We start from the raw sequence: 19313 nt of genomic DNA on the forward strand, positions 1-19313 counted from the left end.
CATCAAGACATCACTTTTACGGTAATAACACTCTGGTACACTCAGATTCCTCTTCCGTGTATCCTTACTGATGCATCCGTTTTATTTCTACATCTTTCTGTTGTAATTGCGCCAATTTTCCTGAACTAAAAATATCCGCCTCATCCTGCACCTGTTCTTGTTCTTTTTCAACCACCTGATCAAAAATCGTTTCTGATAATTGCACTTCAATGTCATCTTCACTCTTTGATTTCTCCTCTTGTTTTAACCTGTGACTTTGTGAACTTGTTATTACACAATCTGGAAAAATCCCAGGATATTCATCGTTCAACTCTTCAGTTGTCTGATTTTCCACTGGCTTATCAACCACGGTAGGCAACATTCCCACCTGCGATCCAGCTGTATCATTACCCAAGACAAACAGTATTCCTGGACAAGATAGTTTTTCTATTACTCCTACTACCACTTCACCACACTTCACTGGACTTTCCAACCTTACCTTATATAATGGAACACTACTGCTCTCACCCTGAATTCCACATATTACCACCTTTTCTGGCAACATTCTTCCCAAACTACATAACTCCTCATCTCTTACCATGAAAGATTGACTAGCTCCCGTATCTCTTAAAATTGTGACTTCTTTACCTGCTCCTCCTGACACACATGAGTAAACTTTACCCACACAAGTAAATTCTTTAAACAGATCTGGCACATTCTTATCAATCACCTCTTGATCAGGCTGTACACTCTTTTGCACCTCCTTCGCTTCACTTGGGCTTTCCTTTTTCACTTTAACAAACCCCACTGTCTTATGCTGTTTTACCACATCAGCCTTCCCAGAGCTTTTCTTCAGCCACCAACACTGTGACTTTACATGGCCTAGTTTATTACAGTGAAAACATTTGAAACTTTTCATTTCTTTTACACTCTCCTGGATTTCTTTTTTAATCTGAGGTACACTCTCCTTATTATCTCCCATCAGATCACCTTTGCCTCCACCACTTGAGTATTTCTCATGTCCCCAGTTTCTATTCCTCACAGGCTGAAACTGATGTCGGAATCCAAGCTTTGATTTATGAACTAATTCATAATCATCTGCCATTTCTGCTGCTAAACTCGCAGTTTTAACCCTCTGCTCTTCCACATGAGTTCTCACTACATCAGGAATTGAATTTTTAAACTCCTCCAAAAGTATAATTTCTCTGAGAGCTTCATACGTTTGGTCTATTTTCAAAGCCCTTATCCACCTATCAAAATTACTCTGTTTGAGCCTTTCAAACTCCATGTATGTTCGACCAAATTCTTTCCTTAAATTTCTGAACCTTTGTCTGTAAGCTTCAGGCACTAGCTCATATGCACTTAAGATGGATTTCTTCACCTCCTCATACATTCCAGATATCTCCTCCGGTAGTGATGCAAACACTTCACTAGCTCTACCTACCAGCTTTGTTTGAATCAGTAACACCCACATGTCCTGTGGCCATTTCATTTGTTTAGCTACCTTCTCAAATGAAATGAAAAAGGCTTCCACTTCCTTCTCGTCAAACCTTGGCAATGCTTGGACATATTTAAATAGATTCCCACCAAGCCTTCGACTATGACGCTCTTTCTCACTATCCTCATCTCTATCATCCAACTGTACATTTCCCTTTACGTCTGCCAATTTTAACTGATTGTCATGTTTCATGGCCATTTTCTGAAGTTCAAAGTCCCTCACTTTATCTTTTTCCCTGATCTGTATCTCCCTTTCTTTTTCTTTTTGTTCTGCTAGGGCTGCTCTTTCTTTTCTCCTTTATTCTCTCTCCTTTTCTTTTTCCTCTCTCTTTCTTTTTCCTCTCTCTTTCTTTTTCCTCTCTCTCTTTCTTTTTCCTCACTATCTCTTTCATATTCAAGCTGCTTTAATTCTTTCTCATGTTCCATTTGTTTAAGTTGTAACTGAATTTTTGCCATTTCCAATGAGTCAAACTATCTCAGACAACTTTAAATGCTTACCCACTGTCATAATTACGTCATCCTTTCACATTTTGTCAGATAATGTTAACTGCAATGTTTTAGCCAAATCTAAAAGTCTGCTTTTAGTCTCTGTCCATAAGGTACGGTGTGTGACCGTCTCCACCCCCAAAAACATCAGAGCGTCTGAAAGAGCCATTGTCCACAACACACTCTGTACTTAAACTGAAATACCACACCTGAAAAGCGACCACAATATGCTCACCCCTCACTGTCTTTAAGTTCACTAAGCCAATCCAATAGATAGACTTTTATCCCGGACGAGCCCCCAATTTGTTATGGGGCAGGGTTTAGAGAACCCCAAAGTATATCATGGAGTTCACCTGACCCACAACTTTTAATAGATTGTGGTATGGGGAGCACACAGCCCACTCTATAGGTGTGGTACAGCAGAAATGGAAAAGTAATTTTTAAAGCAAAACAATGTTTATTCTATGAACTCAAGTTAACCTTTTTGAAACATACAGTGAACATCTTAGCAACCATCAATTCAAATACAACCCCCAAAGAATACAACATTAAGTATTGATTAAGCTGTCCTTTTAACATCCATAAGACTTTAAAAAACCTTCAAAACAGAAAGACATCAGGCTTAACTTCACTACTGAGAATATTTATAATTCTTAATTCACCAAATGATCCAGAGATAGTCTTTTCATGGCAGAGAGATCAACAGTGCATCTGCTCTGTCTGACTTCAGTTCCAACACAGTAGTAAACACCCATTTCTTAAAGGTACTCTCACTACAGATATTTCTATACACACCCATTTATAAACACCCTTTTCTTAAAGGTACTCTCACATGACAATATCCATAGAATCCCTACAGTGCTGAAGGAAGCCATTCAGCGCATCGAGCCTGCACCAACCCTGCAAAAGAGCACTCTACCTATGCCCACTCCTCTGTCCATAGCCTAAGCTTGTAACCCCCTGTGCATTGATCATGGCCAATCGACCAAACCTGCAAATCTTTGGACGGTGGGAGGAAACTGGATCACCAGCAGGAAACCAACACAGTCATGGGGAGAACATGCAGCCTCCACACAGACAGTCATACAAGGCTGGAATCAAACCCAGGACCCTTGCACTGTGAGACAGCAGTGCTAACCACTATGCCACTGTGCCGCACTAAAATAGTAAAGCACAGAAAGATGCCTTCAGGCCATCGAGTCTCATTAGAACAGTAATCCATTTAATGCCATTCCCTCACCCATACCGTGGTAACTTTTTTCTTCACCGAGTATATTTCTAATTCCCTTTCGAAAGCTGTTGTTGGATATGTTTCACCAACCCATCAGGCAGAGCAAATTCTAACTATTCAGTGCATAAAAAAGCATTTCCTCATGTTGTCTCTGGTACTTTTAGATCTTTAACCTCTGGTTATCAACCCTTCTTCCATTGGAAAGTTTATTTTCATTTACTCTTTCTGAACACTTAATGATTTTAAATATCTGTGTCAAATCTTCCTTTATCCTTCTCTGCTCTGAGGAGAACAAGGTAGCTTCGCCAGTCTATCCAGACATCTCTCCATGATCTTCAGTTACTGTACAGCTTCAATTTCTTCTCTGCTAAGGCTGCATGTTACGTGAATGGAACTAGATAAATCCAAGTTGTTGCTGATTCCGTTTCTCTTTTTCAGCGATCGAAAATAGCAATATATGAGAAGATGTGGGCCTACATGAAATCTGCAGAGCCTTCTGTTTTCACCAAGACCACAGCTGAGGGTGTCGCCCGTGTTCGGAAATCCAAGGGCAAGTTCGCTTTCCTTCTGGAGTCCACGATGAATGAATATATTGAGCAGAGGAAACCGTGCGACACAATGAAAGTAGGAGGCAACCTGGATTCCAAAGGATATGGAGTGGCAACGCCTAAGAACTCCCCATTAAGGTGGGTGGGATAGTATAACAATATGTCATTGTGTTGTTATAGTATTCCACCTACCCTGATGACCCTTGTATTTCTTTTATCTTGTGTGACTGGTGTGTGCATGATCTCATTCCGCACCTTTAAAGAGTACGCAGGTAACGAATGTTCCACTATTGAAAGTAAGATCAATCGTATTGTCCTTAGTGGCACTAAAAGCTGTAGGAGGTGGGATCAAAACAATTCTATTTCAGTACTTTTGTAACAAAGAAGATTTTTTGATCCAATAAATAAAGTGTACATTAATTTTAGTTTAGGCATCAAGAACTGGACGGTAAACTTAATTTTCATTCAAGTTACAGAAAATTTAGCAATATTCTAAATGGAAAGAAAACGTATGGTTTTATGTAGTATCTACACGTCTTTCCAATGTGTCAAGGTGCTATACTGTCAATGGATTGTTATAAATTGCAGCAATGTAGACTAATACAGCACTTTAAAGTATCTAGTGGGAAGTAAACATTTTAAATTACTTTTTGTCGTGCCACCATCTTAAATACTCCCATGTAGGCATGGTTTTAACGTCATTTTAAAGTTTTGTGTTTGTTATCCAGTAGGCTGTAGATTATTCTGTGATTTTGGACTCCAGCTGAGTAATTGCTTTCAAAGGGGGCACGGATCAGAGAATCAGAGCTACAGTTTTGTAGCCGTATCTCTGGCCCAGAGTTCTACCTGGTGTGATTCCAATCAGGAATGCAAGATCACAGAATTATCTTCTAATGTGAGCATTCACCCTCCAGTCACAACTATGCGTTCCATTCTCATAACTGATAATGTTCAAATGCCTTTTGTACCACAATTTTTACATCATTGCTTCCATTCCTCTTAACTCTTGTGTCTTTGGAGAGGTAAGAACAGGTTGTCTTACAAATTTGACATGCTTATTCCTGAACCTAGAGAGACTTTAGACAATTTATACTGTCTATGAATAGACAAGCCTGGACTTTCCCATTGGCTAATGCAACAGTAATTATGCAGCTTGCAAACCAAATGCAACCTAGCGTTCCCTCACCTGTCATTGTTACCAAATTTGCTGCTCTTTTTTTTATTTGATGTGGTGATGCTGTCAAGACTGCAGGTAGTTAGCCTGATAAAGTGGTGATGGTCCTTCTCTTTGAGCTACTGCAGTCCTAGTGATGAAGATACTTCTCCCATAGGAATTAGGTAAGGAGTTCCAGGATATTAAGCCAGTGATGAAGAAAGAACAGTTATACGTTCAAATAAGGATGGTTTGTGACTTGGAGTGGAACTTGGAGGTGATGATGCGCCCATGACATTGCTGCTCTTGTCCATCTGGGTGGTAGAGATCAAAAGAAAGGGTAGTGGTGCTGAAGTAACCTTGGTGAGTTGCTGCAGTGCATCTTTTAGATCACATTGCAGCCACAATATGTCAGCAATGAAAGGCAAAGTTATTGAACCTAATGATAGAGGAATCGATCGAGAAAAATGCTCATCTCTCCAGGGTTCTATTGTGTCTACCTTTGGATGTGGGTCATTATTTAACTATTAAGAATGAAGCTATACTAACACCCATAACACAAGTGGACTGCCATTTAACAATTCTCAATTGCAGCAATATGGAAATTAGGTACATCCTGCAACTCTACAGTACTGTGCTAATGCATTGCGAGACTGATCTTTAAACAAAATACTGGTTGGGTCTATAGCCTAAGTTATTGAGCAACACTGGAGTAATACATTCCACAACAATTTTGGTTGATATTATGATTAATACTATATTTGAGCTAAATGTGGAGCTGAACATCCTTTGAAGCCTGATAAATGGAGTTTTGTTATTTGCCAATTAATATTAATCTTCTGTGGATCATCAGTTGGTAGATTAGAAACACCATCCCACTTTCCTCTCTCTCCATAGAAAAACACTTCACAGCTGGAATCAAAGTCATGTATTAGAAAAGTATTACCAAATCACGGGCAGCACGGTAGCACAGTGGTTGAGCAGAGTTGCTTCACAGCTCCAATGTCCCAGGTTCGATTCCCGGCTTGGGTCACTGTCTGTGCGGAGTCTGCACGTTCTCCCCGTGTGTGCGTGGGTTTCCTCCGGGTGCTCCGGTTTCCTCCGACAGTCCAAAGATGTGCAGGTTAGGTGGATTGGCCATGATAAATTGCCCCTAGTGTCCAAAGGGGCTGGGTGGGGTTGCTGGGTTATGGGGATAGGATGGAGGCACGAGTTTAAGTAGGGTGCTCATTACAGGGGCCGGTGCATACTCGATGGGCTGAATGGCCTCCTTCTACACTGTAATTTCTATGATTCTATGAAATCCTGCATCCTATCACATTGTGGGACTGAGCATTGGCAGGTCTGTTCTGCTATGTGCCCTGGTACATACTCTTATTTAGATCCTGTTTGTTTCAAAGCCACTCTACATAAAATAATACCTGTTATTCTGTACATTTTTCTAGTTATTCACAAGGTCAATTTTGCAGATATTATGGTATGCATACTTCAAAAACTACAAAGGTAATTTATTACTCAAAGGGGAAAGGAAAAACTAACAGTTTGGAAAGAATATTTGACATTGCCTGCGCTGTGCCAATAAGAACATAATAGAATTGTCTTTTCCTATCACAATATTTCAGCACCTTTTTAAATTAGCTTCAGAAGCATTTGCTTGTATATTTAATGTGCAGATATTTTGAATTGGCTCAATTTATTGGACTGACCTAGACCATTAGGTCTTGATGCTCATACTATATTTCTAGAACTACATATTCAAGGATAATTTTATCATTTGTCATTTAAAATCCTAGCTTACAGCTTGTCTAACAAACCTTGATCACCTGTACATTTGGTTCACCATCAATGCAAGAACAGTCTAACATGCTTGACAGATGGGGTTTTTTGCCGACTGCGTAGCGTCAAGCTGCTGAGATCGAATTGTTTCTGTGTGATAACGAGGCAGATTAGGTGAAAATAACATGATGGTTAAGAGAGTTATCTTTTTCTTATGTTATAAAGGAATAAGTAGCAAAATATAATGCTATTTCCTGAGATATATGTGGTGGCTCGAGGCAATACCAGGTAGGCGGTAGGAATAAAGAACAAAGTGTTTATTGACAACTAACAAGGGTAACTTATGTACCGGCACAGAATCTCTAACATGGTGTTAACACTCTGGCTCCCAGTCCCAAGTTCACTCTGACTAGAACTCCTCTCCCCGGGACCCGCACTGATCCCTCATTGGTGAGGCTTGCCTGCTCCCGCATGATAGAATCACAGAATCACACAATGCAGAAGAGGCCCTTTGACCCCAAGCCAGCCACGTGGACCACGAGGGCACACCCTTTCAAGGGGTTGTGCTACCACAGTATAAATAGAGTATTGTTAGCAGTTGGATTCACTATCATAGCTGTTGAATCAGTGTGAGCAATTGAAGCATTAGAACTTGTACTGCATTGTAATGAAGAGCTTCCACTGTGTTATACTTCTGCTTCATCAGGTCTCGTTCCAGGAAATTCCCTCTATATTCTTTCATTGGGTATATTGACTCTCCTCATAGATAAACGTCAAAACATTTTGAAAAGTTTTAATTGAGTCAAATGTCTTGAGTTGCTTTCTATGTACATGTAGTCCTACATAGGAATGAGCCAGTAAACAATTCTAAAGTGTATGCAGGACTGTGTCAATGTGGACAGGACAGGGCAGGACCCGGGACAGTGACAACTTGGACAGGGCAGGGCAGGACCCTGGACAGAGCCAATTTGGACAGGATAGGGCAGGACACTGGACAGTATCAATTTGGACAGGGCAGGGCAGGGCAGGCCTGTGGACAGTGTCAATTTGGACAGGACAGGACAGAACCCTGGACAGTGTCAATTTGGACAAGACAGGACAAAACCCTGGACAGTGTCAATGTGGACAAGACAGAACCCTGGACTGTGCCATTTTGGACAGAACCCTGGACAGTGTCAATTTGGACAAGACAGGACAGAACCCTGGGCAGTGTCAATTTGGACAAGACAGGACAGAACACTGGGCAGTGTCAATTTGGACAGGACAGGACAGAACCCTGGGCAGTGTCAATTTGGACAGGACACGACCCTGGACAGTGTCAATTTGGACAGGACACGACCCTGGACAGTGTCAATTTGGAGAGAACAGGGCAGGAGCCCGGACAGTCAATTTGGACAGGATAGAACCTTGGCCAGTGTCAATTTGGACAGGACAGGACAGGACCCTGGTGTGTGTAAATATGGACAGGACAGGACCCTGGACAGTGTCAATTTGGACAGGACAGCGCAGGCCCCTGGACAGTGTAAATATGGACAGGACAGGACCCTGGACTGTGTAAATATGGACAGGACAGGACCCTGGACAGTGTCAATTTGGCCAGGGCAGGACCCTGGACAGTATCAATTCGGAGTGAACAGGGCAGGAGCCTGGACAGTGTCAATTTGGACAGGACAGCGCAGGAACATGGACAGTGTCAATTTGGGCAGGACGCTGGGCTGTGTAAATATGGACAGGACAGGACCCTGGACAGTGTCAATTTGGACAGGACAGAACCCTGGGCTGTGTAAATATGGACAGGACAGGACCCTGGACAGTGTCAATTTGGACAGGACAGAACCCTGGGCAGTGTAAATATGGACAGGACAGAACCCTGGACTGTGTCAATTTGGACAGGGCAGGACCCTGGACAGTGTCAATTTGGACAGGACAGGACCCTGGACTGTGCCATTTTGGACAGAACCCTGGACAGTGTCACTTTGGACAGGACAAGACAGAACACTGGGCAGTGCCAATTTGGACAGGACAGAACCCTGGACTGTGCCATTTTGGACAGAACACTGGGCAGTGTCAATTTGGACAGGACAGGACAGAACCCTGGGCAGTGCCAATTTGGACAGGACAGGGCAGGACCCTGGACAGTGTCAATTTGGACAGGACACGACCCTGGACAGTGTCAATTTGGAGAGAACAGGGCAGGAGCCTGGACAGTCAATTTGGACAGGACAGCGCAGGACCCTGGACAGTGTCAATTTGGACAGGACCCTGGGCACTGTCAATTTGGACAGGACAGGACCCTGGGCAGTGTCAATTTGGACAGGACAGGACCCTGGGGTGTGTAAATATGGACAGGACAGGATCCTGGACTGTGTAAATATGGACGGGACAGGGCAGGACCATGGACAGTGTCAGTTTGGACAGGGCAGGACCCTGGGGTGTGTAAATATGGACAGGACAGCGCAGGACCCTGGACAGTGTCAGTTTGGACAGGACAGGACCCTGGACAGTGTCAATTTGGACAGGACAGGACCCTGAACAGTGTCAATTTGGACAGGACATGACCCTGGACTGTGTCAATATGGCCCGGGCAGGACCCTGGACCATGTAAATATGGACAGGACAGGATCCTAGACAATGTCAATTTGGACAGGACAGGGCCCTGGACTGTGTCAATATGGACAGGACAGGACCCTGGACTGTGTCAATATGGACAGGACAGGACCCTGGACTGTGCCATTTTGGACACAACCCTGGACAGTGTCAATTTGGACAAGACAGGACAGAACCCTGGGCAGTGTCAATTTGGACAAGACAGGACAGAACACTGGGCAGTGTCAATTTGGACAGGACAGGACAGAACCCTGGACAGTGTCAATTTGGACAGGACACGACCCTGGACAGTGTCAATTTGGAGAGAACAGGGCAGGAGCCCGGACAGTCAATTTGGACAGGATAGAACCTTGGCCAGTGTCAATTTGGACAGGACAGGACAGGACCCTGGTGTGTGTAAATATGGACAGGACAGGACCCTGGACAGTGTCAATTTGGACAGGACAGCGCAGGCCCCTGGACAGTGTAAATATGGACAGGACAGGACCCTTGGCTGTGTCAATTTGGACAGGACAGGACCCTGGACAGTGTCAATTTGGACAGGACAGGACCCTGGACAGTGCCAATTTGGACAGGACAGGACCCTGGACTGTGTCAATTTGGACAGGACAGGGCAGGACCCTGGACAGTGTCAATTTGGACAGGACAGGACCCTGGACAGTGTCAATTTGGACAGGACCCTGGACAGTGTCAATTTGGACAGGACAGGACCCTGGACTGTGTTAATTTCGACAGGACAGGGCAGGACCCTGGACAGTGTCAATTTGGACAGGACAGGACCCAGGACAGTGTCAATTCGGACAGGACAGGACCCTGGACTGTGTAAATATGGACAGGACAGCGCAGGACCCTGGACAGTGTCAATTTTGACAGAACAGGACCTTGGACAGTATCAATTCGGAGAGAACAGGACCCTGGACTGTGTAAATATGGACAGGACAGGACCCTGGACAGTGTCTATTTGGCCAGGGTAGGACCCTGGACAGTATCAATTCGGAGTGAACAGGGCAGGAGCCTGGACAGTGTCAATTTGGACAGGACAGCGCAGGAACATGGACAGTGTCAATTTGGGCAGGACGCTGGGCTGTGTAAATATGGACAGGACAGGACCCTGGACAGTGTCAATTTGGACAGGACAGAACCCTGGGCTGTGTAAATATGGACAGGACAGGACCCTGGACAGTGTCAATTTGGACAGGACAGAACCCTGGGCAGTGTAAATATGGACAGGACAGGACCCTGGACAGCGTCAATTTGGACAGGACAGGACCCTGGACTGTGCCATTTTGGACAGAACCCTGGACAGTGTCACTTTGGACAGGACAAGACAGAACACTGGGCAGTGCCAATTTGGACAGGACAGAACCCTGGACTGTGCCATTTTGGACAGAACACTGGGCAGTGTCAATTTGGACAGGACAGGACAGAACCCTGGGCAGTGCCAATTTGGACAGGACAGGGCAGGACCCTGGACAGTGTCAATTTGGACAGGACACGACCCTGGACAGTGTCAATTTGGAGAGAACAGGGCAGGAGCCTGGACAGTCAATTTGGACAGGACAGCGCAGGACCCTGGACAGTGTCGATTTGGACAGGACCCTGGGCACTGTCAATTTGGACAGGACAGGACCCTGGGCAGTGTCAATTTGGACAGGACAGGACCCTGGGGTGTGTAAATATGGACAGGACAGGATCCTGGACTGTGTAAATATGGACGGGACAGGGCAGGACCATGGACAGTGTCAGTTTGGACAGGACAGGACCCTGGGGTGTGTAAATATGGACAGGACAGCGCAGGACCCTGGACAGTGTCAGTTTGGACAGGACAGGACCCTGGACAGTGTCAATTTGGACAGGACAGGACCCTGAACAGTGTCAATTTGGACAGGACATGACCCTGGACTGTGTCAATATGGCCAGGGCAGGACCCTGGACCATGTAAATATGGACAGGACAGGATCCTAGACAATGTCAATTTGGACAGGACTGGGCCCTGGACTGTGTCAATATGGACAGGACAGGACCCTGGACTGTGTCAATATGGACAGGACAGGACCCTGGACAGTGTCAATTTGGACAGGACAGGACCCTGGACAGTGTCAATTTGGACAGGACAGAACCCTGGGCTGTTTAAATATGGACAGGACAGAACCCTGGACTGTGTTAATTTGGACAGGACAGGACCCTGGACTGTGTCAATATGGACAGGACAGGACCCTGGACTGTGTCAATATGGACAGGACAGGACCCTGGACTGTGTCAATATGGACAGGACATGACCCTGGACTGTGTCAATATGGCCAGGGCAGGACCCTAGACCATGTCAATTTGGATAGGACAGGACCCTGGACTGTGTCAATATGGACAGGACAGGACCCTGGACTGTGTCAATATGGACAGGACAGGACCCTGGACTGTGTCAATTTGGACAGGACAGGACCCTGGACTGAGTAAATATGGACCGCGCAGGACCCTGGACAGTGTCAATTTGGACAGGACAGGACCCTGGACAATGTCAATATGGACAGGATAGGACCCTGGACTGTATTAATTTGGACAGGACAGGGCAGGACCCTGGACTGTGTCAATATGGACAGGACAGGACCCTGGACTGTATTAATTTGGACATGACAGGGCAGGACCCTGGACTGTATTAATTTGGACAGGACAGGGCAGGACCCTGGACTGTATTAATTTGGACAGGACAGGGCAGGACCCTGGACTGTATTAATTTGGACAGGACAGGGCAGGACCCTGGACTGTATTAATTGGACTGTATCACACCTCTTTAACCTGGGGTTACCCCATCTCTGGATCTGTAAAGATTTAATCACCTGTTAATGCTCGCATTCCAAGCATTGTTTGGCATCTTTGAATTTGTCTATATATGTGTTTCTGGAACAGACCTCTTCATTCACCTGAGGAAGGAGCAGCGCTCCGAAAGCTAGTGACATCGAAACAAACCTGTTGGACTTTAACCTGGTGTTGTAAGACTTCGTACTGTATTAATTTGGACAGGAGAGGGCAGGACCCTGGACTGTATTAATTTGGACAGGACAGGGCAGGACCCTGGACTGTATTAATTTGGACATGACAGGGCAGGACCCTGGACTGTATTAATTTGGACAGGACAGGGCAGGACCCTGGACTGTGTCAATTTGGACAGGACATGACCCTGGACTGTGTCAATATGGCCAGGGCAGGACCCTGGACCATTTAAATATGGACAGGACAGGACCTTAGACAATGTCAATTTGGACAGGACAGGACCCTGGACTGTGTCAATATGGACAGGACAGGACCCTGGACTGTGTCAATATGGACAGGACAGGACCCTGGACAGTGTCAATTTGGACAGGACAGGACCCTGGACAGTGTCAATTTGGACAAGACGCTGGGCTGTGTAAATATGGACAGGACAGGACCCTGGACAGTGTCAATTTGGACAGGACAGAACCCTGGGCTGTGTAAATATGGACAGGACAGAACCCTGGACTGTGTTAATTTGGACAGGACAGGACCCTGGACTGTGTAAATATGGACAGGACAGGACTCTGGACTGTGTCAATATGGACAGGACATGACCCTGGACTGTGTCAATATGGCCAGGGCAGGACCCTGGACCATGTAAATATGGACAGGACAGGACCCTAGACAATGTCAATTTGGACAGGACAGGACCCTGGACTGTGTCAATATGGACAGGACAGGACCCTGGACTGTGTCAATATGGACAGGACAGGACCCTGGACAGTGTCAATTTGGACTGGACAGGACCCTGGACAGTGTCAATTTGGACAGGACAGGGCAGGACCCTGGACTGTGTCAATATGGACAGGGCAGGACGCTGGACTGTATTAATTTGGACAGGACAGGACTCTGGACTGTATTAATTTGGACAGGACAGGGCAGGACCCTGGACTGTGTCAATATGGACAGGACAGGACCCTGGACTGTATTAAATTGGACAGGACAGGGCAGGACCCTGGACTGTGTTAATATGGACAGGACATGATCCTGGACTGTGTCAATATGGCCAGGACAGGACCCTGGACTGTGTAAATATGGACAGGACAGGGCAGGACCCTGGACAGTGTCAATTTGGAGAGAACAGGACAGGATCCTGGACTGTGTCAGTATGGACAGGACAGAACTCTGGACTGTGTAAATATGGACAGGACAGGGCAGGACCCTGGACAAGTCAATATGGACAGGACAGGATCCTGGACTGTGTCACTATGGACAGGACAGGACCCTGGACGGTGTCAATATTGACAGGACAGGATCCTGGACTGTGTCAATATGGACAGGACAGGATCCTGGACTGTGTTAATATGGACAGGACAGGACCCTGGACTGTGTTAATATGGACAGGATAGGATCCTGGACTGTGTCAATATGGACCGGACAGGGCTGGACCTCGGACAGTGCTAATTTGTAATAATAATAATAACCCAAAAACAGAATATTGCGAAATACTAAGATTTAAGATTGCATCTACATACTTAGGGTCAAAGGTCAATAGACATCTCTTTGAAGCAACAAGTTTTTATAGTTGAACGCAGTATTATAAGTGACAGTTGAAGCTGAATAAATCACAGTTTTGAAGGGAAGTCAAATAACAATATTGAGGCGCTGGAGGAAGAGCTGATATCAGATTGGAAGCTTCATTATGGACCTAGTACATCCACAAGCACAATGAAACAAATGATTTCCACTGACACTGACATTTCCTTAATTCTATCAATTCAGGGGACAGATTTATCATCACTTACTGGATTTTTTCAGCTTTCTGCTTGGTTTCTGTTCTTTAGTGTTTTCCTACCATGTGGTAGCAGCATTTACTACCACATGTGGTTTGCTAACTACGAAATTCTCAGTGGACATATCGGTAATTTTAATTTTTGACAGTGGCATAAAACAAGTGATTTTGGATTGGCTGCCTTTTATAAATGCTGCCCTTTATAGATCCTGCCTGATTTATCCTTTCATTGAAGTCAAAAGGAAGGAAAATTGTCAGGGTGTGTAATGGACAACCAATTCAATATCAACCATTATATATTGCTAAATCACCCCCATTGGCTTTACAATAAGTGAAACCACAGTGCAGTGCCTAACTGCATTGAACAGTTTGTAAAGCACGGCTTGTCAGAACAAGATTGCTGAATCAAAGGTGTGACTGATAATGAAGGTATTATTTAGCATGGAACAGAAAAGATTACTATTTGTCCTCATCCGTCTCAATTTTTAACAGCTGTGCACTTTCTTACAAGTATGTTTTATTGTTTCAAGAAATGCTGTTAACCTCGCAGTTTTAAAACTGAATGAACAAGGACTCTTGGACAAATTGAAAAACAAATGGTGGTACGACAAAGGAGAGTGTGGCAGCGGGGGAGGTGACTCCAAGGTTAGCCTCAATGTCACCACAAACGGGTAACAGTGTACGAGTAATGGGTATGTCTGCTAGCATATGAAATGAGTTCTACAGTAATTGTCAATGTTGCACTCCAGCAACAACTAAAATCCTGAGAAGAATTTTATTCTTCTCAACAAAATAGCAAGGTGATGCAAGTACCGTAAAAACACAAATATTTGCCTCCTCTTCCCAACACAGTGTATTCTGTAAATGATGTATATAACATATAAATATGTATATACTGCTTTATATTCAATAGTCTATTATGTCATTTAATTTAGATACATTTTCAAATATGAAAGCAGCCTTTAAAGTCTTCTTGCCAATATTTCTGGTTTCACGGAATTTGCACTTGCTTTTATTTAAATGCTTCCCTAGCAGTATATGCCTATTACCTAAAGCGATATAGCAGGTCCCAGTTGTATGTCTGTTTCTGTATTTAGGGCCTATGCAGCATACGCCTTCTGGGGCTTTGCTTTATCACTTTGTAAATAAATTCTGTGTGGCTTTAATTGAATAACATAAAATAACATATATGATGTTATTTATGTTATTTTCCACGTGAAGAGTTCCCGTAAACCTTGCAGTTTTGAAACTCAGTGAGCAAGGCATCTTAGACAAGCTGAAAAACAAATGGTGGTACGATAAAGGTGAATGTGGAGCCAAGGACTCTGGAAGTAAGGTCAGTCACTGCAGTTCGGGACCTACTGTTGTCTTCTCAGAACAGTTTAGGTGCATAAATACCAACTTACATGATAATTAAATGTGAATATTCAGCAGCAGTACCTTGCAATAAAGCATTGATTTTATTATTGTACAATCACATAATGAGAATATCTCAACTCATTTAGTAAATTAAATTATATTTAGTCAAAATCAAATTCACTGCAGTTGAAAATGAGGAAACAAAGCATTAGATTATGTTGCTGTAATTATCAATGCCCGTTACTAATCATTTTGGTACATTAAGCTTAACCCAGTACAACGTATGAAGTAATAAATGAATGACACACTGAATAACTCTGTTCAGGAATAAAGAATTTGGACAGGCATGACTTTGACCTTTAACTGCAACAATCAGGCAACTTCATAGCTGAATGAGTTATATGAAATAAGGACGGAACCTTTGGCTGTTTTTTGCCTGTACATTTGAAACAAAAGACTCCTTATGTAACACCTTTACATAACTCTCAGAAATGCCAGATAATACTACATAGATAATTAATTACTTTGAAGATATCTGCTTAAAAGAGGGCGGCACAGTAGTTAGCACAGCTGCCTCACAAGACCAGGGACCTGGGTTCGATTCCGACCTTGGGTGACTGTGCAGAGTTTGTAATTCTCCCTGTATCTGCGTGGCTTTCCTCCGGGTGCTCCAGTTTCCTCTCACAGTCCAAAGATGTACAGGTTAAGTAGATTGACTATGCTAAAATTGCCCCTTGGGGCAACTTTGTCCAAAGGTTAGGTGGCGTTACAGGGATAGGGTGCAGGAATGGACATAGGTAAGGTGCTTTTTCAGAGGGTCGGTGCAGATTCGATGGGCCAAATGGCTTTCTTCTGAACTTTAAGGATTCTATGATTTCTATGATATCGTGTCTCTTATTAAGTCGGCAAATCTTGCATATAGCAAGATCTAACAAACAGAATAATATTTTTAAAAATAAATGTAGTGTACCCCTTACTTGGAAAAACAATAATTGGGTACACTAAATTTAGTCCACCTAACCTGCACACCTTTGGGTTTTGGGAGCGAAACCCAGCAGATTCAGGGAGAATGTGCAAACTCCACGCAGACAGTGACCCGGGACTGGGATCGAGCTTGGGTCCTCAGTGCCGTAGGCAACAGTGCTAACCACTGTGCCACCATGCCACCTTAAACAGGATAATATAAATAACCAGTTAATTTGTGTTTGAGGGAAAAATGCAGTCAGAATAACTCCCTTTGAATGCTGGAGTTCATGTAACTTAAAAATAGCAAATGGTTTTATTCAAAGGGGAGCACTCCTTCAGTACCACATAGTAGCTCACTGATAAAGTTTCAGAAAACCTCAGGTGATAATCATATGAAATCAATCGGATGAAAATTGGCAGATTATGAAACTCCACTCCACTAGACTAGGCCCGGGCAATAAAGGTGAAAATTCATCCCAGAGACATTTGGACCTGTTAATGTGGCTACTTTCTATGCTATCTCTTTTGTCCAAAATGCTTTTCTTTTCTTTCTGTGTCTGACATACAAAAGTAACTGTGTACACCATAGAACACAAAATGTTATGGCCCCATTTGACATCTTCAGAGACATATTTACATTGCATAGCAATATTTTTTGTCACATGCCTGCTCCATTTAAAAAGATTCTTGAATATTAATATTCGTATTTGGTCCCCACTATTTATCAATGTACTCTTCACATTCATGTGATATTTTAAAGGATAAAGCTTCATATAAAGTTCTGAAAGGTGCCCTACATTTCAACATCACGATTTATCTATTTTTGGCACATGTTAATAGCTGCAAATCATTATCAGATTGTGTTCATAGCTATTTATTGTGTATGTAAAATAATATACAAACTTTAGCCAATGCAAGTCATTTATTCTGTTTGCTCAAGGAATTGATTGCTTTAAATATAGGTTATAGTTTTACTCCTGTATTGGCCTGTCTTTGCTACATTAACACTATCTACTGAAGTCTAATTGGTTTGCTTTGTTTCTTCTTAGGACAAGACCAGCGCTTTGAGCCTTAGCAACGTAGCTGGAGTCTTCTATATTCTAGTTGGAGGCCTTGGTTTGGCAATGCTGGTGGCTTTGGTAGAATTCTGTTACAAGTCCAGGGCAGAGGCGAAGAGAATGAAGGTGGCAAAGAGTACACAGAATTTTAATCCAACTTCTACGCAGAATACCCAGAATTTAGCAACATATAGAGAAGGTTACAACGTATATGGAACCGAAAGTGTTAAAATTTAGGGGTAGGATTTAGGGCCTAATAAAGTGGGTGGTGCATTTGTAATTAAGTGTTGTGGTATGATGTCTAGTGGTACTGCTTGCTTACATATTGAGTTATGGCCATAAAAGAAATACTTAAGAGGATGTTATAGTGTTCGGCTGCTTATTTCTTAGCTAAGAATGACTTTTTGGTGTTTATCGTATTTTGTTGTTGTTTTTAATCAGAATAAGTTCATGCAATAATAGTATTTTTTGTTTCAATCCAGCTAACCTTTTCGGAAGCCATGAGAAACAAAGCCAGGTTATCCATAACTGGAAGTGTCGGAGAAAATGGCCGTGTATTGACTCCAGACTGCTCGAAGTCCGTGCACACTGTTCCTACCATTAGACAGAATCCAGGATTGGCTATAGTAGCATCGGATCTACCATAAAAACCAAATACTATTTGAGTGCCTTAAAAAAAATTACAGAACGGTCTCGGTGACTAATGGTAATGCACCACAGACTGCGACAACATTGCAAGACTCCTCACCAAAGGTGGAGACAAAGAGCAGGGTGGGGGAGAGCTCACTTGGAGCAGATCACCATCAGGAAAAAAGTGTGCATGTGCTCTGTTTAAAACAGCCCAATTCTGATTTGATATCAGAAAAGTTCTGTCGAGCTCACAGAACAAAGCAACTAAAAACTTCTGAAGAAATACATGCCAATAAGGAATTGAAATCATAACCAGTGAAGAACCCATTGTTAGAGAAAACAAAATCACACTTGGCTTTTGTCCTAAGACACATTATGAAAATAGCAGTCAATGAACATATTAGCCTGCGTCTAAATTTCAGAATATCCATAGAGTAAAGGGGAGTGAACCACTTATACTGGAAAACAAAACCACTGAACCACGGATGAAAATAACAAACAAGTAAAATTTGTGAATTTTACGGCAAACGTTATCTTTTCTTTAAAAAAGGAAGATTTTTTTTCTTTGAAAAGGAACAAAATAAAATGCTTGCTTTTTAATGAAAGTATGTTAATGAGAAAAAAAAGTTAAGTAGTGGAAAATAGTTTTTTTTAACCATTTAGGGAAGTTCCATTGCAATATAGGAAAATTAATGCCACATCTTATTAACGTATAAAAATACTTTTGTAATGAAGAAACTTCATTGTTGTCTTGTTTGTTGTTTCCATTTCATTCACTACAATTATTGCATCATTTAAACCACCACGGTCTGCATCTGTCTAACTTGAAGGAGAATGTTAGTTTACACCTCAGTCTACAATGTATAGTTGAAACAAAATATTGTACTGTGTAATAAATTGTGCTTTTTTGTACCCACTAAAATGAATAAAACTGAATAATTCTTGATATTTATTTGAATATCAGAATGTTAGTAATATCCAAGGTTTATGGGCACTTTGTATGGAACTATGTACTTACTTTTTGAAAGTTCTATGACCTACAAATACTTGAATGGACGATTAAGAGAACACTATCTGGAATCTCCTGCCTTAAAAGCGTAGTGGAAGCAAATTCAACAGTAACTTTCAACAGGGAATGGGATGAATACTTTCAGTGGAGAAAATTGGAGGGCTGTGATAAAGAGCTGGAGAATGGGCCTAATTGGATAGCTCTTTCACAAAGACGTCTTTCACAGGCAAGCTGGGCCTAGTGGCCTCAGTC

General features: G+C 43.0%; 1 protein-coding gene across 8 annotated transcripts in view; it reads left to right on the forward strand.

Annotated features, from left to right (window-relative positions):
- LOC140391818 (glutamate receptor 4) overlaps positions 1 to 19029 on the forward strand; it is a 438531-nt gene extending 419502 nt beyond the window's left edge. For 2 of the 8 annotated variants that reach the window (XM_072476749.1, XM_072476743.1), the window contains 4 exons: positions 3632 to 3879; positions 14570 to 14684; positions 17414 to 17548; positions 17905 to 19029. In XM_072476749.1, the coding sequence (XP_072332850.1) occupies positions 3632 to 3879; positions 14570 to 14684; positions 17414 to 17548; positions 17905 to 18069 (663 nt within the window). In that variant the 3' untranslated portion in view covers positions 18070 to 19029. Of the gene's footprint in view, positions 1 to 3631; positions 3880 to 14569; positions 14685 to 15260; positions 15376 to 17413; positions 17662 to 17904 lie in introns of all 8 variants that reach the window. The other 6 variants (XM_072476746.1, XM_072476748.1, XM_072476750.1 and 3 more) reach the window with 6 other exon arrangements.
- Positions 19030 to 19313: the final 284 nt, after the last annotated feature.

The sequence above is a fragment of the Scyliorhinus torazame genome, chromosome 15, assembly GCF_047496885.1.
Source record: "Scyliorhinus torazame isolate Kashiwa2021f chromosome 15, sScyTor2.1, whole genome shotgun sequence".
NCBI classification, from domain to species: domain Eukaryota; kingdom Metazoa; phylum Chordata; class Chondrichthyes; order Carcharhiniformes; family Scyliorhinidae; genus Scyliorhinus; species Scyliorhinus torazame.